At 44.5% G+C, this 26,662-nt stretch overlaps 1 protein-coding gene across 2 annotated transcripts in view; it reads right to left on the bottom strand.

Annotated features, from left to right (window-relative positions):
• Positions 1-26,662, bottom strand: part of LOC148021798 (D-isomer specific 2-hydroxyacid dehydrogenase family protein) — a 59,311-nt gene that overhangs the window by 7,350 nt on the left and 25,299 nt on the right. For both annotated transcript variants that reach the window (XM_087697312.1, XM_087697313.1), the window contains exons 3-5: positions 7,116-7,260; positions 6,894-7,021; positions 6,719-6,790 (exon numbers count right to left, since the gene is read on the bottom strand). In XM_087697312.1, coding sequence (XP_087553438.1) covers positions 6,719-6,790; positions 6,894-7,021; positions 7,116-7,260 — 345 coding nt within the window. The remainder of the gene's footprint in view (positions 1-6,718; positions 6,791-6,893; positions 7,022-7,115; positions 7,261-26,662) is intronic.

Below are 26,662 nucleotides of genomic sequence, written 5' to 3'. Positions count from 1 at the left end.
TGTGTTCTATTTTATCAATTTGTGCTTTGTCATATAATCAGTATTGTGTTTTTGTGTCTACAGCATCTCGTCACATGGTATCAGAACCAAGTTTTCTTTGAGAAACCTTGGACTTGATCGGAGAGCTCATTTGAAGAAGCAAGAACAACAAAAGGTTCAGATGACTTTAAACACAGACACACCACTCCAGACTCCATAGCCAAGAATATCAAGAAACAAGTAGGAGTGGGCCTCCCAACTTGCCCCTACTAGATCTGGCATCTGTGGAGAAACTTTGGACTACCATGGTGGAAGAAGTTGCAGCCATTTTATCACAAACACAAGTGTAAATGCACTAAACTGCAAGAGCACAAGCTAAACCAGCAAATACACTGCTGTTCTTGCCCAACCAGCAATAAACCTCTGCTGTTTTTACATAAACCAGCCACCACACGGGCAAATACTGCAGAAAATTACCAAAATCTGCACAAAATCCCAAATTTCCAGGTATAACAGTGCATAAATGTCAGCCAATCTGACCCAACTCAGCAAAATTTCATCAGATTTGGCAAAATCCCCAATTTTTCCAGGTCCAATGTCAAGAAATTTTCTCGAATGAGCAAAATTTCAACAGATTTGGCAAAATCCCCAAATTAACTAAGGTCAACATGCACAATGTCTGCAATTTCTGACACAAATGTCACTGTCAAGCATAAACAGCATAAAATCTAGGAAAAGCCCCAAATTTCCAGGAGCAGATTTGCACAGATTTGTGTTCTATGCTTTCACTCATGAACACCTGGAAGAGCAAGAAATAAGAAGGATTGAAAATTTTTCTGATTTATAAAAAAAGAGAGGGGTGGGAGGGAGGTGGTTGACCTGCCTGTCCAGCCCCATCAGTTCGTCGCGTGACGTGAGACCCTGCCGGCACCTGTCACCCGTCGTGAGCAATCAGCCTCGCGCTGACCTGGAGCTCAAGCGCCGTTTACCTTCCGCGTGCTCCCATCAGCCGTCAGCCATGTAGTTGGCTGCCTGGTCACGAGCAAGTCCCGTCTCATCCACCTTTGTGCGCCTGTCACTTGCGCCTATCACTTGTCAGTCGCCTGAATTGTCGAGCAGTCCGTCTAGTCCCCTTTGTGTAGTCTACTAGTTGTCGAGTTGACCAGCCTCGACCGACCCGCCAATCTGACACACCTGTAGGAGACATTATTGCAGCTGCCTGTCACAACTAGCTGCTTGGATCGTAATGCTCTGATACCAGTTGTTGAGTGCGCGGCTAGCGGAAGATTTGCAGCAGGGGAAGTGTGCAAATGAGTGAGAGTGAGAGTGAGAGTGACGGAGAGAGTACGAGCTGATTTTGGGTGTACCAACAATGTGTTGGTACACAAAGAATAAAATGTATTTATACTTAGGGCCCGTAAAGGTGCATTCACATGTACAACATAATAATACATGTGTACAACACACGAAGGTGAATAAAGGACCTTTACATCCCAACAGCCTCTATGGCTTTACCTAGTGGACCACTTGGTCATTCTGTTGTGCCCCCACCAACTCTTAGACAAGGCTACCATGTCGCAGTGCCTCCACCTCCACCTTTGGCATCTTATGGAAACACTTTTGTTCCACTGCCTCCGTAGCTATCAGCACTCATTGGACATCAGCAACCTATTTCTGCCTACCCTACTTCTTATCCCCCTCCTTATCCTCCACCATCTTATCCACCACCACATCACATTTATCCACCTCCACTGACACCTCATGGTTCTAGCTCCCCATCTGCCAAGAACTCATTCAATGACAAAACTCATTTCAATGGGTCTAACTACACCACTTGGTCTAATTTGATGAGGCATGTCTAAGACTCCCAAAACCTATGGGGTGCAAGGGTTGGAACCCCAACCCGATCCCACACTTGTTCCATACGAGGTCCTGCGCTCATGAAAGGCTCATAATGACTCAGCTATAGTTGAGCTAATGCAAGGCATACTACCTGAGTTTCATTCTTAGCTTCAGCATTTCAACTTAGCATTAAAGCGTTGGGCACACTTGACTAACCGCTATGCGGCTCACAATAGGACTCATTGCATTAATCCTGACCATGAGCTTCACATTTTCACCATTAATGAGTATGGCCTTAAGGTCAAGTTGTCTAAGTATCAGTGACTCCTTGTTGAGTTCTCTACAATGGGGGCTCCTAAGTCCCTTAATGACCAAGTCATGATGTTCCTAAACAAGCTGCCAAGGAAATACTTTAACTTTGTGTAGCAAGTCAACTCACAACCCACTGTGCCCAAGTTCTATAAATTTGAGTGTCAGCTCTTGCATTATGCTAGGTTGTTCGATTAGTTTCATGGGGCATCTCCTCTAGTGGGGGCCTTTGTTGCCACTTCTCCAAAGAGCCAGCAAGGAAAGGGTAAGAAGCCTCAAAATTCTACTCAAACCTCATCTAGTGAGACCCAAGGGAATAGGCAATCCTCTCTTAAACCAGGGTGGCAGTATGTACCTAAGAAGAATAGATATTGTCAACATCGTCAAAAGGCTAGCCATTTAGACGACGAGAGTCAATCAAAAGCAAGAGGCAAACAACTAAAATCCAAGTCTCAAACCCCCACACACCAACAGGGTAACCCCCAACAAGGGAAGCAGGGTGGTGGCAACCAATCTTAGGAGCCGTGGAAAGCTCAATCTCACACTGCCACCAGTCAACCATCACAATCGACAACATTCTCAGCGCCAGAGAGCTTGTCTAATTGGTCTGTAGAGGCCCACATAGTCTCTTTAGAGATATCAGATGTGAGTATCGTCCATATCTATGAGTTGTCTTCCAAGAAGACGGTCGCAAAGGCCCACTTGTCACAGCCAAGCACTCGTACTCCTACTTGGATTGTGGACAGTGGAGCTACATATCACATGACTCCTATAGATGACATTTTTCTCACCAAACATCCTATAGCTGGGGAGAGTTAAAGAACAACTCCTCGATCAAGATCTAGGCTTGTGGTCGCATCAGTTTTGCCACTAATGAGGGCCAGGATCGTGCTATGTTTGACAATGTTTATCATGTCCCCCCCAGCTTGGAATGAACTTATCAAGGCACAGCCTAATGGCCTCTATCACCTAACGCACTCTCTTATCGTGCCGACAGCTGAGAACTCAGAGTTCCACCGCTGCCAGGCTTTAGCCACTGTACAAGAGCCTTCGAGCATTCAGCATCTCTCGCATTACCACTTAGGACATCTTGGATACAACTCTCTTTAAGAGTTGTTGGGTTGCCAGATGGTTGATGGCATTCCCCGCCTGAAGCTATCTTGAGAGGTTTGTAAAGCATGTCAGCTAGGTAAACAGCATCATACCCCCTTCCCACAACAATCCACTCATCGAGCTAAGGATCCATTGAGATTGATGCACATTGATCTTTGTGGCCCGACGCCCACTACCACCTTAATGGCGCGTTTACTTATTTTTTATAGTTGATGATTTCTCTCGATACATCTGGGTGTACTTTCTCAAGCACAAGTCTGATGCATGCTTCCACCTATTTCAGTGCTTGGGTGTTGCTGATTCAGAATCAAACTAAACGTCGTATAGGTATCATAAGGAGTAATAGCGGTGGCGAGTTTATCTCCCACGAGTTTTCTAAGTTTCTACAAGAGCATGGCATTTCTCACCAGTTCACCTCTACCAACTCCCCTTCCTAGAATGGAGTCATAGAGCATAGGAGCCAGACAGTTTTGAATATGGCACGCTCTATGTTGTTCGCAGCAGAGCTTCCCAATCGTCTATGGGTTGAGACTGTTAACACCGCTGTGTACATCCTCAACCGATACCCAATCGTGGCGATCCCTCAAGGGACTGCCTACGAGGCATTCTTTGGCGAGAGATCTGTCATTTACCACGTCGGAGTCTTTAGGAGTCGTGCATACACCCATGCGCCTGACAGGATAGGAAATCTCACTCCTCGAGCTGATCTCTTGATTTTTGTGGGCTATTCTTTTTATGCTCACACTTATCGATCTGTTGTAGGGAAGCTTATTTGGTTAATTCATACTAGGCCAGATTTAGCATACTCAGTTAGTGTACTTAGTCAGTATATTTCAACACCTAGGATGTCACATTGGATTGCTTGTCTTCGTGTGTTAAGATATTTGTAGTGTACTTTTCAATATCAACTGACTTATGGACTTGATTTATGCTTGCAAGGTTACCCCGATTCTAACCGGGGTAAGAGATCCTGACACCCGACGTTCCCATGGCAATTACCTCTTTTCCTTAGACACAACTCCCATATCTTGGTCAAGGTATAAGTAGGATACGATGGTTGCTTTCATGGCGAAAACTAAGTATAGGGCTCTCTTTGATGGTACCATTGAGGCCATCTATATGAAGAGCTTGCTGACTGCACTTCAGTTCCCCTATGTTTCTCCTATAATTGTCTAATGCGACAACCAGAGTGTCATTGCCCTTGCGGGCAACCCGATCATCACACCTTCGACGCAGCATGTGAGAGTCCACTTCCACTTCACCAGAGAGCAAGTTGAGCTAGACACTATTCACCTAGAGTTTGTGCCTTCAAGTGACAATTTTACATACATTTTGACCAAAGCAGTCCACCCTCCTCTACTTCTTCAGATTGACGAGGAGAGAGTGCTTCCCTCTTGCTTCTCCCTCCAGTTTGAGAGGGGGCGGTTTCTTCTCTTGATCACTGATAGTGATGATGTTTAACGTTTGGTTTTAGACATTTCAGACATTTATTCTTTGTATTGTCCTTAATTGCACTCCCTTGGTGCCTATGCAAAGAAGACACATCATTGATTGAGGTACTCGATCGCTCCTCTCAAATTGTGCCAACTCTCAATCCCCAACTCAAACCATAGTGACAACACAACCACAATTTTGAACCCAAGGATTTAGAACTATCATTGTCTCGGTCACTATTTGAATCTGTCCCGAGAAATCATCACTATCATTAACCCATACATCCAACTAGTGTCTTATAGCCTTTGCTGAGGATACTTATGAAGCTTGTGATCCTTTTTCTTACACTTGAAACACATGTTCTCCTCTTGCAATCATTATGTCCCATCACAAGCAAATGCTTCCTAAGTTCCTTGGAAGAGTCTACTAATAATGACTCATGGACTTGCCCTTCTCTTTGGGTTTTTCAACAAAGTGGTCAAGCTGACCAGCCTTCTACACATCTCCTAATTTATCATGGGTGGCCTGCTTCAAGAAATCCAAACATTGTGACTCCACATCAGCTAAAATAGTGGCATACAAGCTGTTCAAAACTTGGAGACCACATTATTTCACATGAAACTTGAGATGCTTCACATCATTGGCAAGACTCTTTTGACCATGAAGAATCTTACCGCATGGAAGAAAGCACACTATCTGTCTCCTACACCCAATTAGACAAGCGTTCTATTCTGTTTAGTGTCCAACATTAGAATGGTTGATTTTTTCACTACCACCATTTGTTTTTGTTCAATAAGGGAGATTTGGAGACCCGCCAAACCTATAGGCCAACCACAACTGAGCAGCACATAGTGAATGAGACCAGTCCCCCTCCCAAACATTCAAGAGGAAGAAATGCAAGGATGTTCAAGGTGGCCCCAACTGCCCCAAATAGGAGAGGAGAGGGGAGAGAATAGATAAGGGTGAAACAAGTGAAATGGCTGAGGCTTTTTTGCACTTGACCCAAGGCAAACAAGGGAAGCGCAGAAGTTGAAATGATGAGGTTGGAGATTTGCGAAAAGTACCACTATTTACAACAATGGCCTCTTGAAAAACAATGCTACAACCCCTCATATTGCAAATTCCACAGCTTCAATATGGGGACATAACAGAAAGAATTATCACCCCCTAAATCAATAATTTTATCTTACCTCATTTCATTATTGAGGAGGAGTTGTCAACACTTCAGGCAGTTACCCAAGAAAGAATAGCCTGCTAGTGGATTTTTCTAAAAGGTAATTGGAGACTTGTAGCTTGAGTTCATTCTGGCCTTATGGACATACATTAGCTCCCACTTATGAGGCCCATGATCCATCACAAGGTCAGATGGGACATAAAAGCCCTCTCCATGATTTGTTTTTCTTCATGTTATTCAGTCTTGGCCCACTTTGAATATTCCTGCTCTGTTGGACAGTTTTGCGCTACAAGTGGAGCACTGAGCCATTTAAGCTCTCCCAACTTTCACCTCCTTGCTTGGCGCCCACATAATTGTAAACATGCAGTCCACTGCATTCAGCTCATTCATGCATTCAATTGCTTGAATAGTATCATCCGTTTCATGGGAACTCGTCAAGCTGAAACTGCTACATTCTTCTGTCTTCCAGCTTCCTGACCGGCATTTTGCTTTTTTGTAGCCACTTTTTGTTTGCCCCACAACAGTTCACCTCAATTAGCTGACCTTGCTGTGAGTTTTGACTAACCCTGTTGGCACACCAAATCTGTCAAGCAGACGGTGTTTGGTTGCCAGCAACTGTGTTGGACTGGAAACAGCCACAATTAAGTTAACTTGTGTAATACTTAGGCAATCAACATAAACATACAAAAGTTTGCAAAAATATAATCAAGGAGAATGAAAACAAGAACAAGCATGATTCAAACTTTGTATCGCATGCAGGATTGCTAAGCAATGAGACTCTCATGAAGCACTGAAGAGAATCCCATATAAGGGAGCACCATAATGTTACTCTGCTCATTCTAGTAAGAGAAAGTTAGAAATTATTACAGTTTTCCCAAACAGAGTTTGTCCAGCAGGTGTGCCAGCTTGCTCTCTTTGTACTGAGCACTCCATGCCTTTCTGCATGCAACAATAAAGTATATTGCTAGGCAGAACTTAATAATTCTATTCCAACAGTGATACTTTTGATCAACTTCAAAAAATCTGAATCTTAGCAGAGAACCTGATCTCTAAGAAGAGCTAGAATGAGATAAATAGCATGCTCTGCACAGGATAATGCATTCCCACTAGCATCACCAGGTATTCTTGCAACTTTGATACCAGCTTCTGTTGCTGATTGTATGTCCACTCCTACATTTCAAAAATTTTTGAAGACTAAGAACCACGAACCTTAAAAAGTTCCGCACAAAGAAAAGCATATCCGGTTGTCACAGACAATAATTACCTTCAAGCCCTACACCAAACTGCACGAAGAGTTTAAGTCGCTTTGCACGGGCAATGACACTTGAGTCAATGTGCATCATGCGAACGACACAAATATCATAGTTCTCTATTTTCTCAGGGACCACCTTGTGATCCAACACATCCACCTGGAAACAAAACAGAATGTACTATATTACTCCTGACACCTTACACCTTCCAATGAAACACTTTGAGCATTAGATCTTCCATAGTAACTCTCCACTGTCAAATTAAGATGGAATTTTTGTGCAATTAAAATCCTGTGTCATGCAAAGCATAGCCATGATGTTAATTCTCATTTACATGGGTAACTCACACTTGAAATCACAAAATTTGCTCTAGTTTAATATATTTAGAATAGTAGCTATTAAATGCATATTCCACAGAAAAACATAAATATACAACCTTGGTTTTACTGTTACTTTGGATAGTATGATATGCTCAAGCTATGTAGATGCATTGTGCTATTTAAAAAAAATTCCCCCTTTCATGATAGTGACACCCTAGGCACAACTGGCAAGTCACTGGAACAAAACAACTAAAAGGGAATAATTGTCAGAGTGCAGCGGTGCGGAAGCGTAGGACTGAGAGAGAGAGAACGCAGAGAGAGAAGGGAGAGAAAGAGACAGTGTACAATGAAGATCTGCTGTATAAAGAATGCTGAATACAAAGATATACACGGGCGCAGTGCGCTGGACTGCGTGTCTCCACCTCGACGATGCGACCTGCTGTCCACCTCGAAGTCTGCTGCAGTCTGCACTGTCTGCTGTCTGAAATCTGTGAACAGAGACAGAAATCTGCACGGCACCGGTCTGTAATCTGCGACAGAGACGAATGGCCAGACTGCTGAAAACGTCGGCAATAAATAGCCGAAAAACTGCCTGGAATGGGGCGCCAGAAATAGGGCGCAGCCTGAAGTAAGTCGGCTGCAGGCAGTCGGACTGCCACATGGCAGTCCGACTGCACAGTCCGACTGTGCAGCAGCCTGCTGGTCCGACTGTGCAGGCCTGCCTGCCCACCAAACAGGCTATGATCTCTAACACCCCCTCTCAGAGCCTGGACAGGGCAGAAGCCTGAGGGATCTGGAATGTTGCCGAAGGAGAGCCTGAGGAAGCGCCTTCGTAAACAAATCCGCAAGATTATCCTCCGTCTTGCAATACTCCACAGTAATGGTCTCATCCAGAAGCTTTTCTCGGATGAAATGGTACTGAATCTCAATGTGCTTCGTCCGGGCATGAAAAACAGGGTTCCTCGCCAAGGCAATGCAACTCTCATTGTCACATTGCAGCAATGTAGGACAAGTCTGGGAGCACCCAAGCTCCTCCAACAATCGCCGAAGTCACACAACCTCGCATGTGGTGGAAGACGCGGCCCGATACTCCGCCTCAGTAGACGAAAGGGCTACCGTGGGCTGCTTCTTGCTACTCCATGAAATAACACCGGCACCCAAAGTAAAGCAGTAACCTGTTGTAGACCGCCTGTGGTCCACGTCACCGGCCCAATCCGAGTCGCTCCAACCTGCAAGTACAAGATCTGACCCATCTGTCCCTGCGGGGTAATGAATCCCCAAATCAGACGTCCCCCTCAGATACCGAAGAATCCTCTGAGCAGCCTGCCAATGCACCGTCTTAGGTTCACTCATGAACCCTGCCAAGAGCCCAACAGCAAAACATAGATCAACCCTGGTGTTGAGAAGCCAAATCAAGGACCCGATCAACTGTCGATAGCGAGACGCATCCGCCAAAGGAGAAGCTGAATGGGAAGTGGCCTTCCAGTTCGGATCCATAGGAGTAGAGAGGGCCCGACAATCTTCCATCTCAAAAGACACCAAGAGCTCCTGTACATATCTCTGTTGGGAGAGAAAGATCCCCCTCTGAGACTGATAAATCTCATGGCCTAGAAAGAAATGAAGTAGCCCCAAATCCGTCATCTCGAACGTCCGATGTAAAGCTGACTTTGTCTCCTGGACCTGCTGTGCATCATCACCTGTGACAATCAAATCATCAACATATAATACAAACAGCACACAACCATCCTCGGAAGTGTGAACATACAGCTGCGGATCGGCCTTGGACCGCCGATATCCCAACTGAGTCTGGAGGAACGAATCAATCTTCTCGTTCCAAGCTCGCGGGGCCTGCTTGAGACCATACAGGGCCTTCTTCAACCTGTAGACTTTCCCATCTGAAGAACCAAAGCCAGGAGGCTGCTCAACGTAGATCTCCTCCTTCAAATCACCATTTAGGAAGGCCGACTTCACATCCAACTGATAAACAGGCCATCTCCTATGGCCAGCCAAAGCAAGAACAGCTCTAATGGTTGCCATACGAGCTGTAGGGGCAAAGGTGTCATGACAGTCAATCCCTGGGCGCTGGGCAAAACCCTTAGCAACAAGGCGAGCCTTGTGCTTATCCAAAGTACCATCACTGAGATATTTGGTCTTGAAGACCCACTTGACTCCAATCACCTTCTTCTTCGGGGGGTGTGGCACAAGTAACCAAGTGCCATTCCTCTCAATAGCCTCCAACTCAGCTTCCATAGTTTTCTTCCATGGGACGGACTGTAAAGCCTCCTTCACGGAGGTGGGCTCTCGATCCTGCATAACACGGGACATCAAACAATAATTGGAGCAAACAAGCTCCGAAGAATGCGCCTGGTGCCTCCGTGACCGCCGCGGACCATCCTGCGGTCCCCACTCCTCAAGAACCCCCTCGATCCCTGAATCACGGAGTGTGTCACGGGCCCAGCAAGGAGGAGGCCGAACCTCCCCTCGTCGTTCTCCATCAGTAGAAGACTCTGGAATGTCCACCGGGGGTAACTCCTCAGAAGGGTCCGGTGGAACAGTAGACTCTGTGTCAGAAACAGAATCATAATCAAAAGGCACAGGCTCCAATGGAACTGTAGAAGGAGCCAAACTCTCCCCTGGATCTCCAAGAACGGGGTGCTCCTCACCCGTTGAAGAAGCCGGAACCTCCACAAACCGCACATCACGGCTAGTATATACATCCCGCTTGACGGGATCATACAGTCGGTAGCCTTGGAACTGGGAGCTGTAGCCAACAAATACCTGTTTGCGGGAAGCCGCTTCAAATTTGTCACGGTGAGCCTTGGGAATGTGAACATAGGCATCACACCCAAAGACCCGAAAGTAAGAAACATCTGGCTTCGTTCCAAAATATGCCTCAAATGGAGTCATCCCTTCCACGGCCGAAGCAGGGGATCGATTAAGGATGTGGACTGCAGTAGCCACAGCCTCGGCCCACAGAACCTGAGGGGTCTGTCGGTGCTCCATCATGGTGCGCGCCATCTCGATCACACTGCGGTTCTTCCGTTCGAGAATACCATTTTCTTGAGGAGTATTGGTATTGGCAAACTCCTGGTGAATTCCTCTATCTGCACAAAACCGAGCAAATTCATTAGACACAAATTCACCTCCCTTGTCGGATCGCAAGGTCTTCAACTTCCGGCCTGATCGGTTCTCCTCAAAGAGAAGCCAATCCTTGAAGTGCGAGAAGGCTTCTGACTTTAGTGCCAAAAAATAGGCCCATGTCATCCTGCTATAGTCATCCACGATCAGCATGAAGTACGAGCTCCCACGCAGGGACTCATTCCTCATAGGGCCACATAGATCCGTAGATACTAACTCCATCGGTGAAGTAGACCGCCGCGAAGCGGTGTGGGGAATGGCATCTCTATGCTGCTTCCCCCGTATGCAGGAGACACATGGCTGCTGGCTCACCACTATATCCGGCAACCCTCGAACAAGCTGTCCGCGTGACGCCCTCCGAAGATAGTCATAGTTCAGGTGTCCAAACCTAGCATGCCATAATTCAGACTGTGACTGTGAGGTAAGAAGAAGAGTAGAGAGGGCAGTGGAAGACTTCAGTTTGTAAATGCCGTTCTCCTCATATCCAGATGATAGAACCTTCCTCGATTCACGATCAAGGACTCGCACAGTAGAACTGTCAAACTCCACCAAAAGACCAAGGGAGCAAATCTTATGAACTGAAAGGAGATGGTACCCTAATCCTGGTACATGCAAAACCTCTGAGGTATGGGTGCCACCTCGTCCATCCGGAATAAGCTGCATCTTACCCCGACCTGCAATAGAAACTGAAGAGCTGTCTCCAATGAGAACTTGCCCACGCGAAGGTCGCAGCTGGGCAACACCATCTGATAAAGGAGTCATGTGCCGTGAGGCACCACTGTCAACAATCCACTCTCGAGCTTGGGGAGCCGTCATCGCAGCATCAGAAGCATTCGGTGAAGCGTCCTCAATGACAACTAGATGTAGAAATGCAGCTGATGAGGGTGCAGCCACCGCTCCAGAATCCTTGGATTCCTTCTTCTTGGTGTCCTTCGAGTCTTTGTCAGGGCAATCCTTCTTCCAATGGCCAGTCTTTCCACAAATATGACATGTGGAGTCTTTGTCCTTGTCCTTCTCCTTGTCCTTCTTGGACTTGTTATCCCCCTTCTTCTTCTTTTGGTCCTTCCCCTTCTTCTGAGAGGCTTGACCTGTCAACGCCTCCGTCTTGGAAGCATTCTGTCCCTTTAACTGTTCCTCTTGGTCCAAGACCATAGGAACCAACTCTTCCCACCGGAGAGTAGACTCTCGCCCCGAAGCAATAAGGGCAGAGTAAAATGTACCGAATCGTGGCGGCAACTGGGACAAAAGTGTAATCGCCATGTCTTCGGAGGAAATCGGCTTCCCCGCATTCTGAACCTGCATCTGTAGCTGCCTTAGCTTGTTAATGTGTTCCCTTAGCGAAGAAGACTTATTGACGGACAAGGTCCGCATCTGTACCTCCAAAGAAACCCTCTTCATCAGGGTCATCCGATTGTACATTTGATCAAGCTCCAGCCATATCTCACGAGCCACCGTCAGGTGCTCGATGTGAGCGATCACGGCTGTAGTGCATGATAGAAAGAGAAAGGATCGAATCCTGGCATTCAGTTTGTCCCAATGAGACTGGGCCCTGGCCAACTCCGCACGAGCATCGGAAGAGAGTTTAGACTCATCTCTTACCGAAGGCCGGTCAATATCCTCCTGTACCAACTCCGCCAAATCATAGGACTCAAGGATGGCCAACATCATAACGCGCCAAATGCGGTAGTTGTCGCCGTCAAGCTTCTGATCTGTAGGAAGAGCCGGTAGGACAGGCACCTTCCGGTCCATAATCGCCTGGAACTCCAAGTCCATCTCTGTAGACATCTTCACCTGCAATGCCTTCTCAAACGCAAAAGCACCCCCCTCTGACTGGGTAAACTCAGCCTGCTAAGGCTCTTCTGCGTCCTGAAGCTTCTTCACCCGCCTGAGGCGATGAAAAAGCAAAACCTGCACTTTTAGGTTGAAAACTCAAACTTTCTCCGCGTCAAACAGCAGTAAACAGCAGCAAATCTAGCACCTGTACTCCTTTCCTGTGCGCCCACACTCGTTTCAGCCTTGTTCCAAGGCGCAGCCCTCCTGTCTGCCCTTAAACGCAAAATCGCAAATTTGTGTCGCGATGGAAACTCCTCTTCAGGTTGATTCTGCGCTCAGTCAGCCCTCAAACACTGCTCTGATACCATGTCAGAGTGCAGCGGTGCGGAAGCGTAGGACTGAGAGAGAGAGAACGCAGAGAGAGAAGGGAGAGAAAGAGACAGTGTACAATGAAGATCTGCTGTATAAAGAATGCTGAATACAAAGATATACACGGGCGCAGTGCGCTGGACTGCGTGTCTCCACCTCGACGATGCGACCTGCTGTCCACCTCAAAGTCTGCTGCAGTCTGCACTGTCTGCTGTCTGAAATCTGTGAACAGAGACAGAAATCTGCACGGCACCGGTCTGTAATCTGCGACAGAGACGAATGGCCAGACTGCTGAAAACGTCGGCAATAAATAGCCGAAAAACTGCCTGGAATGGGGCGCCAGAAATAGGGCGCAGCCTGAAGTAAGTCGGCTGCAGGCAGTCGGACTGCCACGTGGCAGTCCGACTGCACAGTCCGACTGTGCAGCAGCCTGCTGGTCCGACTGTGCAGGCCTGCCTGCCCACCAAACAGGCTATGATCTCTAACAATAATAGATACACACCTACTCCATTAGGGTGAAAGTGCCCACTCACCATCCTAGAAACTTTATTCCTCGGGTTTGCTAGGAAGAGATGCAAGTCCAGTGCTTGTCAAAATTCTCAACCAATAAGAACAAGGAAAGTAACATCATCTAATGAAGAGTTCCTTGTCCAAAGCATCCACATTAAGTCTGTGCTACCCACTATGCATCTTCATTGGACACCTCTCTCTTAGGGTAGACTCACCATAGGAAGATCCGAGATCTCAAAAGAAGAAAAGAAGACAAAGGCCTATCTGGAATAGCCAAGGTTTGCAACAAGCCCAGCATCTTTTACCTATCATGCTTTACCTTCTAACATACGATGCATGTCTTGACAAACTACTCTACATCATGCCAATTTAAAAAATGCTCAACTACCTTAACTATGGCATCAATACCTTTGTGCCCTGCATAAAGAGAAGTAAGACTTTCAATCATAGAAACATGAAAGGGGCAACGGGAACGGGAACAAGGAACGGAGATGGAGACGGTGACAAGGACGCCAAACCTAGGGAACGGGGGCGTGGGAACGGGAAAGGCATTTAAAAAATTAAAATTCATGAAAAAATAATAATATTTCACTCATAATCCATGTGGAGTGTTAAAACCAAAGTATATAATCCACAAGGACAAACCATTTTATATTTAAAGATATCATACATCATTCTAAAATTACTCATTAGAAATTAAATTACAAATCACAAGGCTAAAGAGTTAAGCTATTCAATTATAAAATGCATAATACATATACCATAAATGATAAAACAATGAACAATGAACTAAAATGTTAAAGTCTAAGTTGAAATAACATGCCCATGGTCTCATTACAAAAAAACTTTAAAGATTACAAAATATGAAGTCTAGTCTTTGAAAGAACATGCTCATTGTCCCAAAAAAGACTACAAATATAAAGTCTAATCTCTAGACTGAAGCAAAATGCAATATGCCAAAATAGCCCAAAGGGCAACTGCAAGACTGCAAGTACAATAATAATGTCAGCATGGCACAACGGCCCAAGTGTCACACTGTCCAAGTGTCACACGGTCATCAACGGCATGGCACAACGGCCCAAGTGTCACACTGTCATCAATGATCATAATATCATATACAATGTACATCTATCATGTATCAAGAGATTCATGATAAGCAAATTAAATCAAAGATTATCATCACGATCTAAGGCTGCTCTAGCTACTCTTGAAGTGCCAACCTCATCATCATGTGTACCATGAACTACTGCATTTTCCTCAACATCATGTATCTTCTCTTCTTGTTGCATCTCTCACTCTGTGAATGGATCGAGTCTTGTTATCATATTGCTACATAGCATCCTCAATATAGCACTAATGAATACTAGATCATTTGCCCTCTCCACACCAAGAGGGTTCCTCTTCTTTGAAGAAATATCAGTGCATATACTCCACAATTGCTCCAAACAAGAGAAGCTAACTGATTGACTCAAAATACGAATGGCTAGTTGCTGCAACTCAGGACCATCCGAACCATAGTCCTCCCACCACAAAGCTATCCCAATCTTACAGCGATCCTCCTGTGCATTCCCACAACCAAAAGAAGCTTGAAAGGTCCTATAACATAAAAGTTGATCTCTAAACTTTTGTCTAGTGCTATGGCCAAGTACTAAACGAGATAATATAAGTCTCCGTGCATCCATAACCTCAGTGTCATTCTCCTAACCCTTGTCCTAGAACTCAAGATCCACAACAAATGCAACTACATGCATGGATGAGCTATAGGAGTTCCACCTCGTCACAACTAAATGGCATATCTTCTCATATGCCTCATCATTTGATGCCAACTCCTGTACCTTTTCATTCAACCTATCCATAATCTCATATTCCTTGACAATGCAAGGTTGCATGGCATCCATAACCCTCAATAAATGCACAATAAGTGATACCATAGCATCTATCCGCTTTACATCATCCCAAAAGTGGAGTTATTTACTTTCTCCAAGCAAAAGACACTTATAGGAGTATCTACCAATGCTGATGAGGTAAACTCATCACTAAGAAATAAATTGCCTCAAGGCACCACTGCATTCTCTTAATCTGCCTAGCATTAAGAAGTTAGCAACTCTTCTCTATTGATGCCTTCCTCCCAAGGTAGAAGACTCCATGTGAGAATAGATTCTTCAATTGGCATAATTGGTTGCTGCCTATGCATAAGTTCAGCTAGCATATAGCCCGTTACGGCACTATGAGTAGTCCGGTCAGCCCATAATGCGAAAGGCAACATTTTAGGCCATTCTCTGATCTTTCCTTTACAAGACTTTGCTAGAGCTTTGAGAATAGGCTGATGCCCTCTCTCACTTTTCCCATTGCCTTCAGGATTGTAGGCTGATGTCAAAGCCAACTTGATACCTAATTGAGCAAAGAAGTTGCACGCCTCATCGGCATCTAATTCTCCTCTATCTGTAGTTACTTTGCCGACATAGCCATATCTGCAAAATACTTCTTCAAGCAAGAAGCGACAAACAGCTTGAGTGGTCTTGGTTGTTAAAGCTTTACCCTCAACTTGATTGGTTAGATCCTCTCTTGCAAGCACTAAATACCCCATATTCCATATCCCTGTAGGCATGGTTACAAGATCTATAACCCATCTATAATGTATAAACAAGGGATAAGTCGGTTGTAACCCATCTCGATGCTTAACCATAGAGTACATCTGACACACATAACAGGTTTCAACAAAATGCTCTATATCTCAATACATATTCCGCCACCAGTATTTTTCTTTAACTTTAATGAAGATTCTCCACTCGCCTCTATGGCCAACCCACAAACTTTCATGAAATTCCTTCATTACCTATTGTTGCAATCTTTTATTACCTAAAACTCGGACAGGTGCTCCTTTCTTCTTCTTTGTGTGCTTCCATAGATGCCCATCTTTAAGAAAAAAGCCATAAGCTTTCCTCTTAATATGCTTGAACTCCTCATCAGTCCAAGTCTCATTTTTCTTCATTGTGCTCAAATATTGACCGATCTTCAATCAATCTTCTTCAAGGAAATGAGCTAGAACTTGAGTAATGCAATGAGTATGCTAGCTTCTAGCTAACCATCCTTCTTCCATAGGCAAATCTTTAATCTTTATTGCTGCTTTCTGATTTACAGCAGTACCTTTTTCTGTTCTTGTTGTACCATTAAAAAGATCAACTATTTTTGCTGTTTTCAGCTTTGGCTCTACATATGCAACAGCTGAAAAGGTATTATCAGCAGTCATGGAATGAAATTCAGCAAGTATAGATTCTTTAACTTCATCTTCTTCCATCAGCTCCTCTTCATTGTCATACCTTACGCGTAACAACATGTCAACAGCTAGATTCTCCTTTCCTGCAATATGCTTTAATTCGGGGTTGAGAGATTTAATATATGCAATCCATCTTAGCATGGCAATGTCAGGTGTTGAGCAGTTGGCAATCATGCCCAAGAGTGGAAGACAATTAGTTTCTACCACTATGGGAGCACCTATAAAGTATTCATGATCACATTTTAATACTATTACAACTCCTCACAATTCCCTTTTTGCTTGTGCATACCTTCTTTGACGTTCATTGAGAATCTTTGCTCCAAAACGAATTGCATGCCAATTACCTTCAAGACCCTCTTGGCCAACAGCCCATCCCATCCCAATCAGACTTGTATCCACAGTAAGAATGATGGGTTGTCCATTTGAATATTCAACCCTTTTGAAAGTGGGGGCCGAAATTAACAGCTTCTTTAATTTGCATATGGTGAGAGTATGCTCTTTACGCCAAAGAATCTCTGGCCTTTTCTTAATAATTGATAAATATTTTTTGCTATATGAGCAAAATATGGTATCCATATGTAATAGAATACACATCTCTGGCCTTTTCTTAATAATTGATAAAGATTTTTTGCTACATGAGCAAAATGTGGTATCCATATGTGATAGAATACACATGCACCAAGAAATCTTCTCACCTCTAAAATATTTGTACATCTTTCTCATTCTACTGATGGCATCTATCTTGATTGGTGAAGGTTTACGTCCGTAGGGGCCACACAAATGTTCAACCATTAGGACTTCTTCAACTCCAAAAATTGATTTAGCTCTAGAAAGGGTAAGATAAACCTCTTCTAGCCTTGTCAAAATCCTGTCACAATTATGAATATGGTTAACTACAAATGTCTTGCAGCGATGTTCGTCAAGCTCCTCATTCCTTTCATAGACTTCACATCCCTTGATAGGCACATTATCAAAAAAAGGAAGAGTAAGCTGTGGAATAAAGTCCCTTAAGACTTTGTGCATGGCGTTCATTATATGGGCTACAGAATTTGTTGCACCTTGCGGTAGAGTACACATGCGGACCAATTCAAGAGGTGTCTTCATTGTGGTAATGTCTCGGCTTTCTAATGAAAGCTGAAATTGGTCATATCCTGAATATAAGTCACCCATGGAATAAATTGCTTTATCTGCAAAAGCTTCGACAAACTCATCAACAATCGGACCCGATCCAACATTTCGGATTGTGACTCAATTAACAGGCTACAGATCTTGAATGAATCGTAGAGATCCATTTTTCTTGGTCACAATAAACCATTGATTTGAGTAAGGTGTTGAAGAAGGTTCTAAACTCTTCATTCTAATCTTTTCATTCAGAAGCTCCAATAATTTGGGCAAATGCACCCTTGGAACAGGAATAGGCTTTAGGTCCCAAGGCACATATGGAACCATAAAAATAACCATAGGAACCACAATATTTGGATCCACACAATCTATTTCACTTGGCTGAAATGCAAAAGCTTTACCATGTTTCATTAGCATTTGCATAAAAGAGTGTTTTTCAGCTGATAAAAGAAAAGAACTATCATATATTTTGAGCTCTTTTATACTTTCCGATGTAAACTTGTGACCAATGTTGGTAGGTTCACGAAGACTTGACTGATTTGCTGCCCTATCAGCCAACCCTTCACTTTCAAGAGGCAATGGAATTGCCACAAGCTTGACTTTCTTATCCACAGTCTTATATTTTGTCTCCACTTGCACTTCAGCCTTGTTGAGAAAACCAATATTTTCATGTTCAACAAATTCTTTAATTGTTTGATAAAAATCCAATGTACATACTTCTATGGATTGATTTTCAGCCTGATTTTCTACATGAGTAGTTACATATATTTCAGCCAATGTGTCAGTAGTAATCAGCCCAAAAAAATGCTTGAAATATCTTCATTTTGAGCCATCATGTCATAAGTTTTCAGCTTCCTTTTTACATGACATAAATATTTTCTTTCGGCTTTAGTCATGGTTGGAAGAGACTTATAACAGCCCATACTATTGGCTGTATATACATGTAGATTTGCTAGACACACAACTTCTATAGCATGAGGAGGCTCAATCTTTTTACATGAAGCGCTGTCATAGTCTCCTTTTACAGCAGTGCAACCCAAAAACCCTTGAATTCTTGGGCATTAGGAGGCACAGGATAATCTTGCAATCGATCTCTGTTTCGATGATGATTAACACACACAGTAAGAAATTGGATAGCTCCTTCATTATCCTTGCTTTGGATTTGAGCATAGGAAAAACCATCATCAAGAGCTAAAGAATGATAGGATAACTACAAGAGTCTTGCACAAAGAAATGAAAATTATCTTTTATGTCTCCAATAGTTACCTGCACATTAGGACATGCAGCATATAACTCTCCAAAAGAATTGTTTGCAGTTCTCATTCGCCAGCCTGAATCAACATCTATGGGCCATCCGCCGCTTTCATAGAGACTCCTAGCCATGACGTTTATCTAATAACCATGGTCTAAGAGTGCAATACATGGTCTCTCTTTTTCTCCAATTTTGACGGTTGTCTTCGTTGTTGCTCTTGCCCAATGCGTACGAGAGTAGTAACTGCTTGAAATGAATCGAGCTTCTTCCTCGTCATGCATGTGCTGTAGACGACCTTTTTGAGAGGCAGGCTACCTAACTGGTTTAGACCAGCCGACTATTACATTTTCAACCTTTATTTCTTCAATTTCTTCTTCCATGCTTTCTTTATCTTCAGCTTCAATTGCTGCAATTAATTCTTTAACTATTTCAAGTTGAATTCCTTGTGCATTCAGCTTCTCTTCATCCTGTACAAATACTCGAAAAGCTTGCAAAAAAGCATGTATTGTTTCTTCAGCATCATCGCCAACATATTGTCTTTTTCTTTTGATTACATTAATAATTACATCATGAAATTCATGTTTGGCAATTCCAAGAATTTCGCCTAAGGTAAACTTAATTTTACTTCCTAGAATTTGTTCTTCTAGGACTCGTTTGAGATTGGTTGCAGATTCTATGTCAGATTGTAATTTGTAGCCTAGTTGCTTGCCTTTCTTCTTTCCTTCAGCCTTCTTTATTCGTGGCGCATCTTCCATCTCTTGATTTGGGGTTGTATTTTCAACCGGCTTTGGTTGTTCAGGCATTCTTCTAGTTAACCCTTTCGAAGGGCCAAAAGGGGAAGGGTCAGATTCATCTTCTCTTCTTCTCTTTTCTTCAATCAAGACTTCTTCATGATTGACTTCAGCCAAATGTGCAAAGGCGGAAAAAGAATTTGCCGGTTCTTCCAAACCAGTTATTCCTCGAATGCATTGACTGGCGTTAGTTAAATCTTTTTTGGCTGCTTTGCCGCGTTCCATTTGATCTAATGCCTACATCCATACTTTAGATTGCACATTAGCTTTACGGGCTTTCAAATTAGTTTTAGTTGACTCAATTTGCAGCCCATAGATAGCCGCATCAATTGTTGCATAGGCATTCTTTATAGCTAAATCTTCTAATCTTTTCTTCATTCCACCATTGCCAAAATTTGGCTCCAGTAAAAGACCAGTTTCAGCTGCATGAATTTTTCCGTCTTTCCAAAAGACAAGCTTCTGTGCTTCAGCCTCACGAAAGGCAGAACACTCCCTCTTGTCATGTTGTGGGCTATCACACCAAATACAACGCCTCTTAAAGCCTTCTCTCATGGGTCTTTGAGTTGATGACCGTCCTTGTTCTTCAACTTTGACATCCAACTTCTCCACTTTAGAACTAATTTCTGTAAGATTCAAATAAAGATCTCGCATGCTTTTAATGAGATCGTACATGACATCATTTTTAAGAGGTGGAACATAAGGAACAGAAGAAGAAAGAGTTGGCTAATTAGCCAAAGAGAGAGAGGTTTTTAAAGGTGGAATAGACTCCATTAATGGAGTTGTTGAAGTTGAAGTAGAGCCCAATCTTAGTCGCATACACTCTCTTCGAGCAATCATGTTAACTGTATCACTATCATCTGTCCATACAGTTTTGACTCCTGTTTCGGAGGTAGCATCCTCTAGGCGATTGGCAAGCTTCTCTTGCAGGATGGGATCTGCAACCTTAAGGAATAATTCAATCTTCTGACCTTCCATACTTTGTTGGTCTTCAACATCAAGTTGTACAAATTTACTATCAAACTCATGATATAGAGCTATTGCAGCTAATCCTTTATTGGGTTTGTCAACCCAATCAGTGAAACTTTTCTTTGTCATAAGGCCAGAGTCTTCTAAGAATAATTCTTTGTGTAGGGCTTTTTTGAATGCAACCCAATCCGCATCTCGCTGAAAAAGACCATGGATTCTCTCTTAAAGACCATGCTTGGCTAGTCTGGCAAAATAGCGACTCCATGCATGTTACGGTACATCAAAGAAGAGCATTTTCTCAGCATACAAGCGAATGAAAATAGAGACATTTTAACCATTAAATTGTTTTAATTTCCACCCAACTTCTTCTAGGGCCTTGATAGCTGTGAAATCAATCTTCTCTTCATCTTGCCTTTGTTGTTGTTGTTATGACATTTGGATTTATTGTTGCTGGGTTTGCTACAATATACACACCAACTATTGTAGAGTATCTTCTGAAGAATCCCCCATCTTGGAGTTTTCTTAAAACTGACCTTCGCGTCGGGTTCACAATGTCGCAGTGCGTAGTTTTGGAGGTCACCACAGGGGTTTGGAAAGAAAACTAGACAAGATAAATGAAGTTGTGTCTTCAAGAGATAAGTAGGATTCAAGTGAATGTTTATGGGTTCAAGAGGAACTTCACAACCTTCAGTTTACCATATATCTTGGCTTATCTTGAAAAGACAGTGTTAACCCTCAAATGAACGAAGATGGAAAATCCGAAAAAGCTAAAGCAGAAGACAAAGACAAAGGCCAAGGCAAAGAGAAACGGAAGACAAAGACGCGCAAGGAGAAGAGTCCTAAATAAGGGAGAAAAGCGCACAAGGAAAAGCGCAAGTCAAAACTTTTGTAAAAGAGCGCAAGCGCATCATGGTTTAATTCAAGGAGACCCGGGCTCTCACTCGTGCAATTTGTAAATGTAGACGGGCGGTGAAAAGGAATCTAGGAAGATAGAAGGACAATGGGAAAAATGGCCTAGGCTATGGCCGGCCATGTAAAAAAAGGGAAAAGGGGATGACCGCCCAAAAGGGATTTAGGGTTTTGTATATAAAGTTAAAAAGTGAATGAGAAGCTCATTCTTGTGTGTGGCCAAAAGTAGCTCTCCTCTTCTTCTTCTTCTTCTTGTTCTTACTTGCTTGAGCTTGTGCTTGAGAGAGGGAGTGTGACAGTGTGAGGGAGTGAGTGTGTGAGGGTGAGGGACCGAGGAGGAGAAGCTCTCCATCTTCTTCTCTCTTCTTCTCTTCTCTTCTCTTCTCTTCTCTTGCTCGCGGCAATGGAGCTTGGAGCGTGGAGCTTGAGGATGGAGCTTACTTGAAGCTTGCACTTGGATCGTGGAGCTACCGGAGTGCGTGGAAGAGGAGGTAACTCAAACGGCATGGAGGTAAGCTCACTACACCCGTAGATATAGATGGCGCGTCGGCTATGTGAGAGGTAGCCATTAGTGCTTGGCTTGGAACGCTTGAAACAATAAGCGGTCCGTGGGTCTTGACGGTTGAGCGAAAGCTCCCACATTTTGGTTCCGTTGTCGGGACCAACGGATTCAAGCCTTGAGCGCTTGTGCGCTTTGAATCGAGCATCGAAGTAAGGGTTCTCCCCGAACCGGTGCTTGAGGTAGATAGGTAGGAAGCGAGGGAGTTTAAAGAGGTATTCGATCTCCTTAGCAAGTAGGTTTTTGGTTTTTTGGATTTGGAAAAGCATGTTGGAGTAGTGTAGGTGATTGCTTTGTGATTTGTATGCATTTAGGATAGGAAAAAACAAAGAAAAAGAAGCAAACAGTAGGGTTTCCTGTTGCTATATAACAGGCTAAAACAAGGAAATAGGGGCACAAATCCTTGGAGTGCCGTTTGATTCGAGCACCATAGTGATTCCAGGCATGTCTGGCATTTCCTTGTAGTGTTTTGTACCTATTTGAAAGGCGTTGGACGATTCGGTGTAGTAGACGACAGCCTAGAGGCATCACGTGCAACTCGCGGGCCATCGGCCGCATAGTCCGACCAGCTCGTCCGAGTCCCAGAATCGGATCCATCCGGACCAGTCCATAATCGAACGCTCGGATAACCGTCCGATCAGACCATCCTATCCGATCGGACCACTCGGACCAACCCGTCCGATTTTGAAAATCGGACCACTCAGACCATCCTGTTTGATCGGACGCTCGTCCGATCGAGGCAATCGGACCACCCTGTCCGATCCGATTCCCAAAATCGAACCACTCCGAAAATCGGACTACTTTTTCGATCCGATTCTATCAGACGCTCGTCCGATCGAGACAATCGGACCACCCTGTCCGATTCGATTCCCAAAATCGGACCACTCCGAAAATCGGACCACTTTTTCGATCCGATTCCCAGAATCGGACGTGACCAAAATCGGACCACTAGGCCGATCAAACCACCCCAAAATTGGACGTCCGATTCCGATAATCGGACTCCTAAAAATCGGACATCTGAGAATCGAACAAAAAATTGTCAAAATGGGATAGGTAACTAGAACGCAATTTTTGACGCATCTAAACCCCGAGATTGACCCCAAAGGCTACGTAGAGCTAAAGGCACATCACAGATCCATCACTGGGCTAAAATTTAGAGCATGTAGTTCAAAATTTGGCTATAAATGGTCCTCCAAATTGTGCATGGCTTTTACCGTAACGGCCCTGCGGGCCGGGGGGGACTGCCCCCCCCCAAACCCCCACAGAGGGGGCTCTGCCCCCTCCGCACCTCCCCCAAGTAGGTTGGAGAGAAAACGTGCGCTGTGACAGGTCCTCCAAATTGGACCCTAGTGTAGTAATGGCTCTACACAAACATGGATTCTCACTTGCAAAAGAGCAACTAAAAGCCCATACCTGAACAGAGAGAAACAAAGACCCTAGAACGTCAATGGGCCAATCTAGCCATCAAGGGCAAAAAAGCCACACCACGAGAACACAAAGACATTGTGTTCATACCATGTCTAGTCAGAGCGAAATGCAACATCAACAAGCTACAAATGCCAAGATGACTAGACATGACACTCTTGACGAGAGATGTACCTTGAATAGCACTGCACTGACGATCCAAGACATCAGTGGAAAATCCACATCTGGTCGTGCAGTTGAGAACTCAAGGGCATCTGTCAGAAGGCTTAAATTTACAAGCCAGGACCCGGACGATGAAGACATAGTACCACCTGCTTATCTTAGGGTCAAACTCACCGCGAAAAGAGAGCATACTATCGATGCTCTAATTGATGGAGGAGCAGATTTTAATATCTTGACCTATGAATCATGGACTCTACTAGGCCAACCAAAGCTCACACCGACTAGTGCAACTCTTAGCCCTTATGGGGGACACCCACAAGCACTCATAGGAAAGTGCAAAATCCTTGCGACAATTGAAACGGAAAGCTTGCCTATCCTATTTCATGTTCCTCCAAATAGTGCTAGCTGCGGGAAAGAAACCCTCCTAAGAAGACCCTTCAAAAGGGCGACCAAGTGTGAGGCCGACTATGTAGCACAGAGGATACACCTGACACTACTGGGTGTGAGGATAGTCACAACCTTTAGCAAGGGTGACCTCATCAAACCTCAAGGGAAAAGCAAGGAAGGTGCTGTAATAGTCAAGCCTACTAACGAGAGCAAGGACTTGTTGGAAAAACTGATACAAGCACAGGTCCAACACCGAGAACCAGTGAGTGAGGCCATGCCTGAAACAAAAAGGTCAAGAGACAATACCAAGGACAGGCTTTGGACTTACAAATATCGTAGAAGACCCCAAAAGAAGCCCAAGCCTTATAGACGAAGGGCATTGACGAAGAGTCAATACAACGCCGCAATGAATATCCAAAGCGTTGCTACTGGCTCAAGGGTATTATGCAGGTAACCGATGGATTTGGGTACCAAAACCCCCTGTTAAACCTCCTTTGTCGACTGAAGGCCAGATCGTATCAAGAGCAAAGAAGCGTAGAAGGAGATCTAAACGAAGAACCAAGTCTCAAGTCAAAAACAGTGGAGTGACTGAGCCCCTCATGGTTGAAATCAAGAAATCCAACGGGACCAATTGGAGGGTAGATCCTCAACCTGGCGTGCTTGACAAGCAGACATCAGATGTAATCGTTGAGGATACACAAAAGCCACTAGTGCCCAAGGAGCCTTTGATTTCCCAAGAGGATAGTAGGCATCATAGGCACAACATTGCTTATGGCAAGGTTAAATGCTCAACAAAGCAAATAGCAAAATCATCTAACAGCCATGAGCAAATCTCCAAGCCAGTGTCAAAGCCACTTAGGAGTCCCAAGTCTCCTACACTCTCTTCCCCTAAACGGACACAGGAAGCACAACACTCGTCAAGTGCAGCTACTCAATCCCAATCTCGACCTACATCAAAGCTTCCAAATGTCCAAGAGGCAGGACACGACACCACCCTTAGCTCTCAATCTAAGAATGTGCCTGTGCAATCCACCATGGCTAGATCAACGGATACTCGATTTACGCAAGTGAATGCTCTAAGGGCAACAAAAGACACGACGACCACTTCCAATTGCTCTAAGGACTTGACACCGCAATCCACCAATAGTAGCAAGTCCGTTGAACTAGCTGCTACTACTTCAAATCAGGGATCACAGCAGTCACAGCCCTTGGCCGTGACAAGACCCCTTGCGGAACGTGTCCTTAGTAGTTTACCTGTGGAGGAGGTGTCACAACCAACTTCATTAACAACTCCAGCCCCTTCTAAGCACCTAAAGCCTAGGCTTAAGGAGAAACCTCTCAAAGATGTGGTCAAGGAGGTGGCGCATCGAACCGCTGAACCTGACAAGGCTATTCCGCAGGCCACGACTAGGTCCCATGAGGACACACTAGAGAAGGGAAATGCTGAGGCCCAACCAAGCACATCAGCGATCGACCTAGCCCAAGGTCCTGAGCCGTTAGATGCACCTGCGCTAACCAAGAAAAAGAGGAGAAAACAGCGAAAACAACAACAGTTGCAGGTGGTTGTGGACCCCAAGAACGTTAAGACCAAGAGCGCTGGAGAGCTGGGGAATAAAGCATCAAGTCCATCCACCAGTGAATCCATTGATGTCTCTCCTAATAGCGGTGAAACCTCAAACACATCCGTGTGCTCTGAAAAATCAAAGCAGTTGTTGCCATCAACAGTTGCTTTCAACACTCAATCCACCGACAATAGAACTCACATCGACCAATCAAGAGTGGATACAGCACTGTCACGACGGGATGACGAATTCACACCAGTCACACCCAAGGAGAACCATGACGCAATAACGAAGCCTCAAGAGAAACATGGAAACCCCAAGAGCATGAGCAATCCTAGCATTGACCAATCTTACTCAATTAGGCCTGAACCCCCAGCTATGCTAAAGCCTAGACAAACTCCTAGAACCTTGCATGAGATGGCAACCGAGCAAGCCCTCGTTGAACATAAAAGTATCGCAGAATGCTTAGCTGAGTTGGATGCTAAGCTCAAGGTGTTCGCACGAGTCTACGTCCTTGCGGACGTGGGCACAATCCCCAAGGAGCAGCTTGGAGATTACTTGCCCTTTTCTCTATCATGGGAAGAGCAAGAACATCTTAACGAGCACTATGACAGGCTCCTGCATGAACGCGTGCGACTCATCTCTGACAAGGAAGCCGACGAACTGCGCTTAACTGTCACGTTCAATGATGTGCTCTGCCAACCAAATCTCTTAGAGATAGAGCAACTAAAGCGACTAACAGAGGGCCGAAGTCGATTTGAACAGCGTTGGTGTGAAAACTGCATTGCAATGGCCGAACTAGGAGCTCAGATCATGACAGTATCTGAGAAGCGATTGGCCAAATGGCGGTCTCAAAGAGACCCAACCTATATGGCACCAACTTCCCTTCGAGTGCTGACTGCCATTCGGGGTACGGACTTGGCTGAACCTAGCTAAAAAAACTCTCTGTTTGATAAGGTTCTCACTGAGGAGGAGTAACATGTTGCCAGAAGACTCGGACAAGGGTCCATACTGCTCGATGTCGCAAAATATCTATCGG

The sequence above is a fragment of the Lygodium microphyllum genome, chromosome 17, assembly GCF_053477565.2.
Source record: "Lygodium microphyllum isolate KBCC chromosome 17, Lygodium_microphyllum_v1.1.10, whole genome shotgun sequence".
In the NCBI taxonomy this organism is placed as follows: domain Eukaryota; kingdom Viridiplantae; phylum Streptophyta; class Polypodiopsida; order Schizaeales; family Lygodiaceae; genus Lygodium; species Lygodium microphyllum.
Note: the sequence above shows the minus strand (reverse complement) of the source record. Positions and strands in the feature narration are given on the sequence as shown.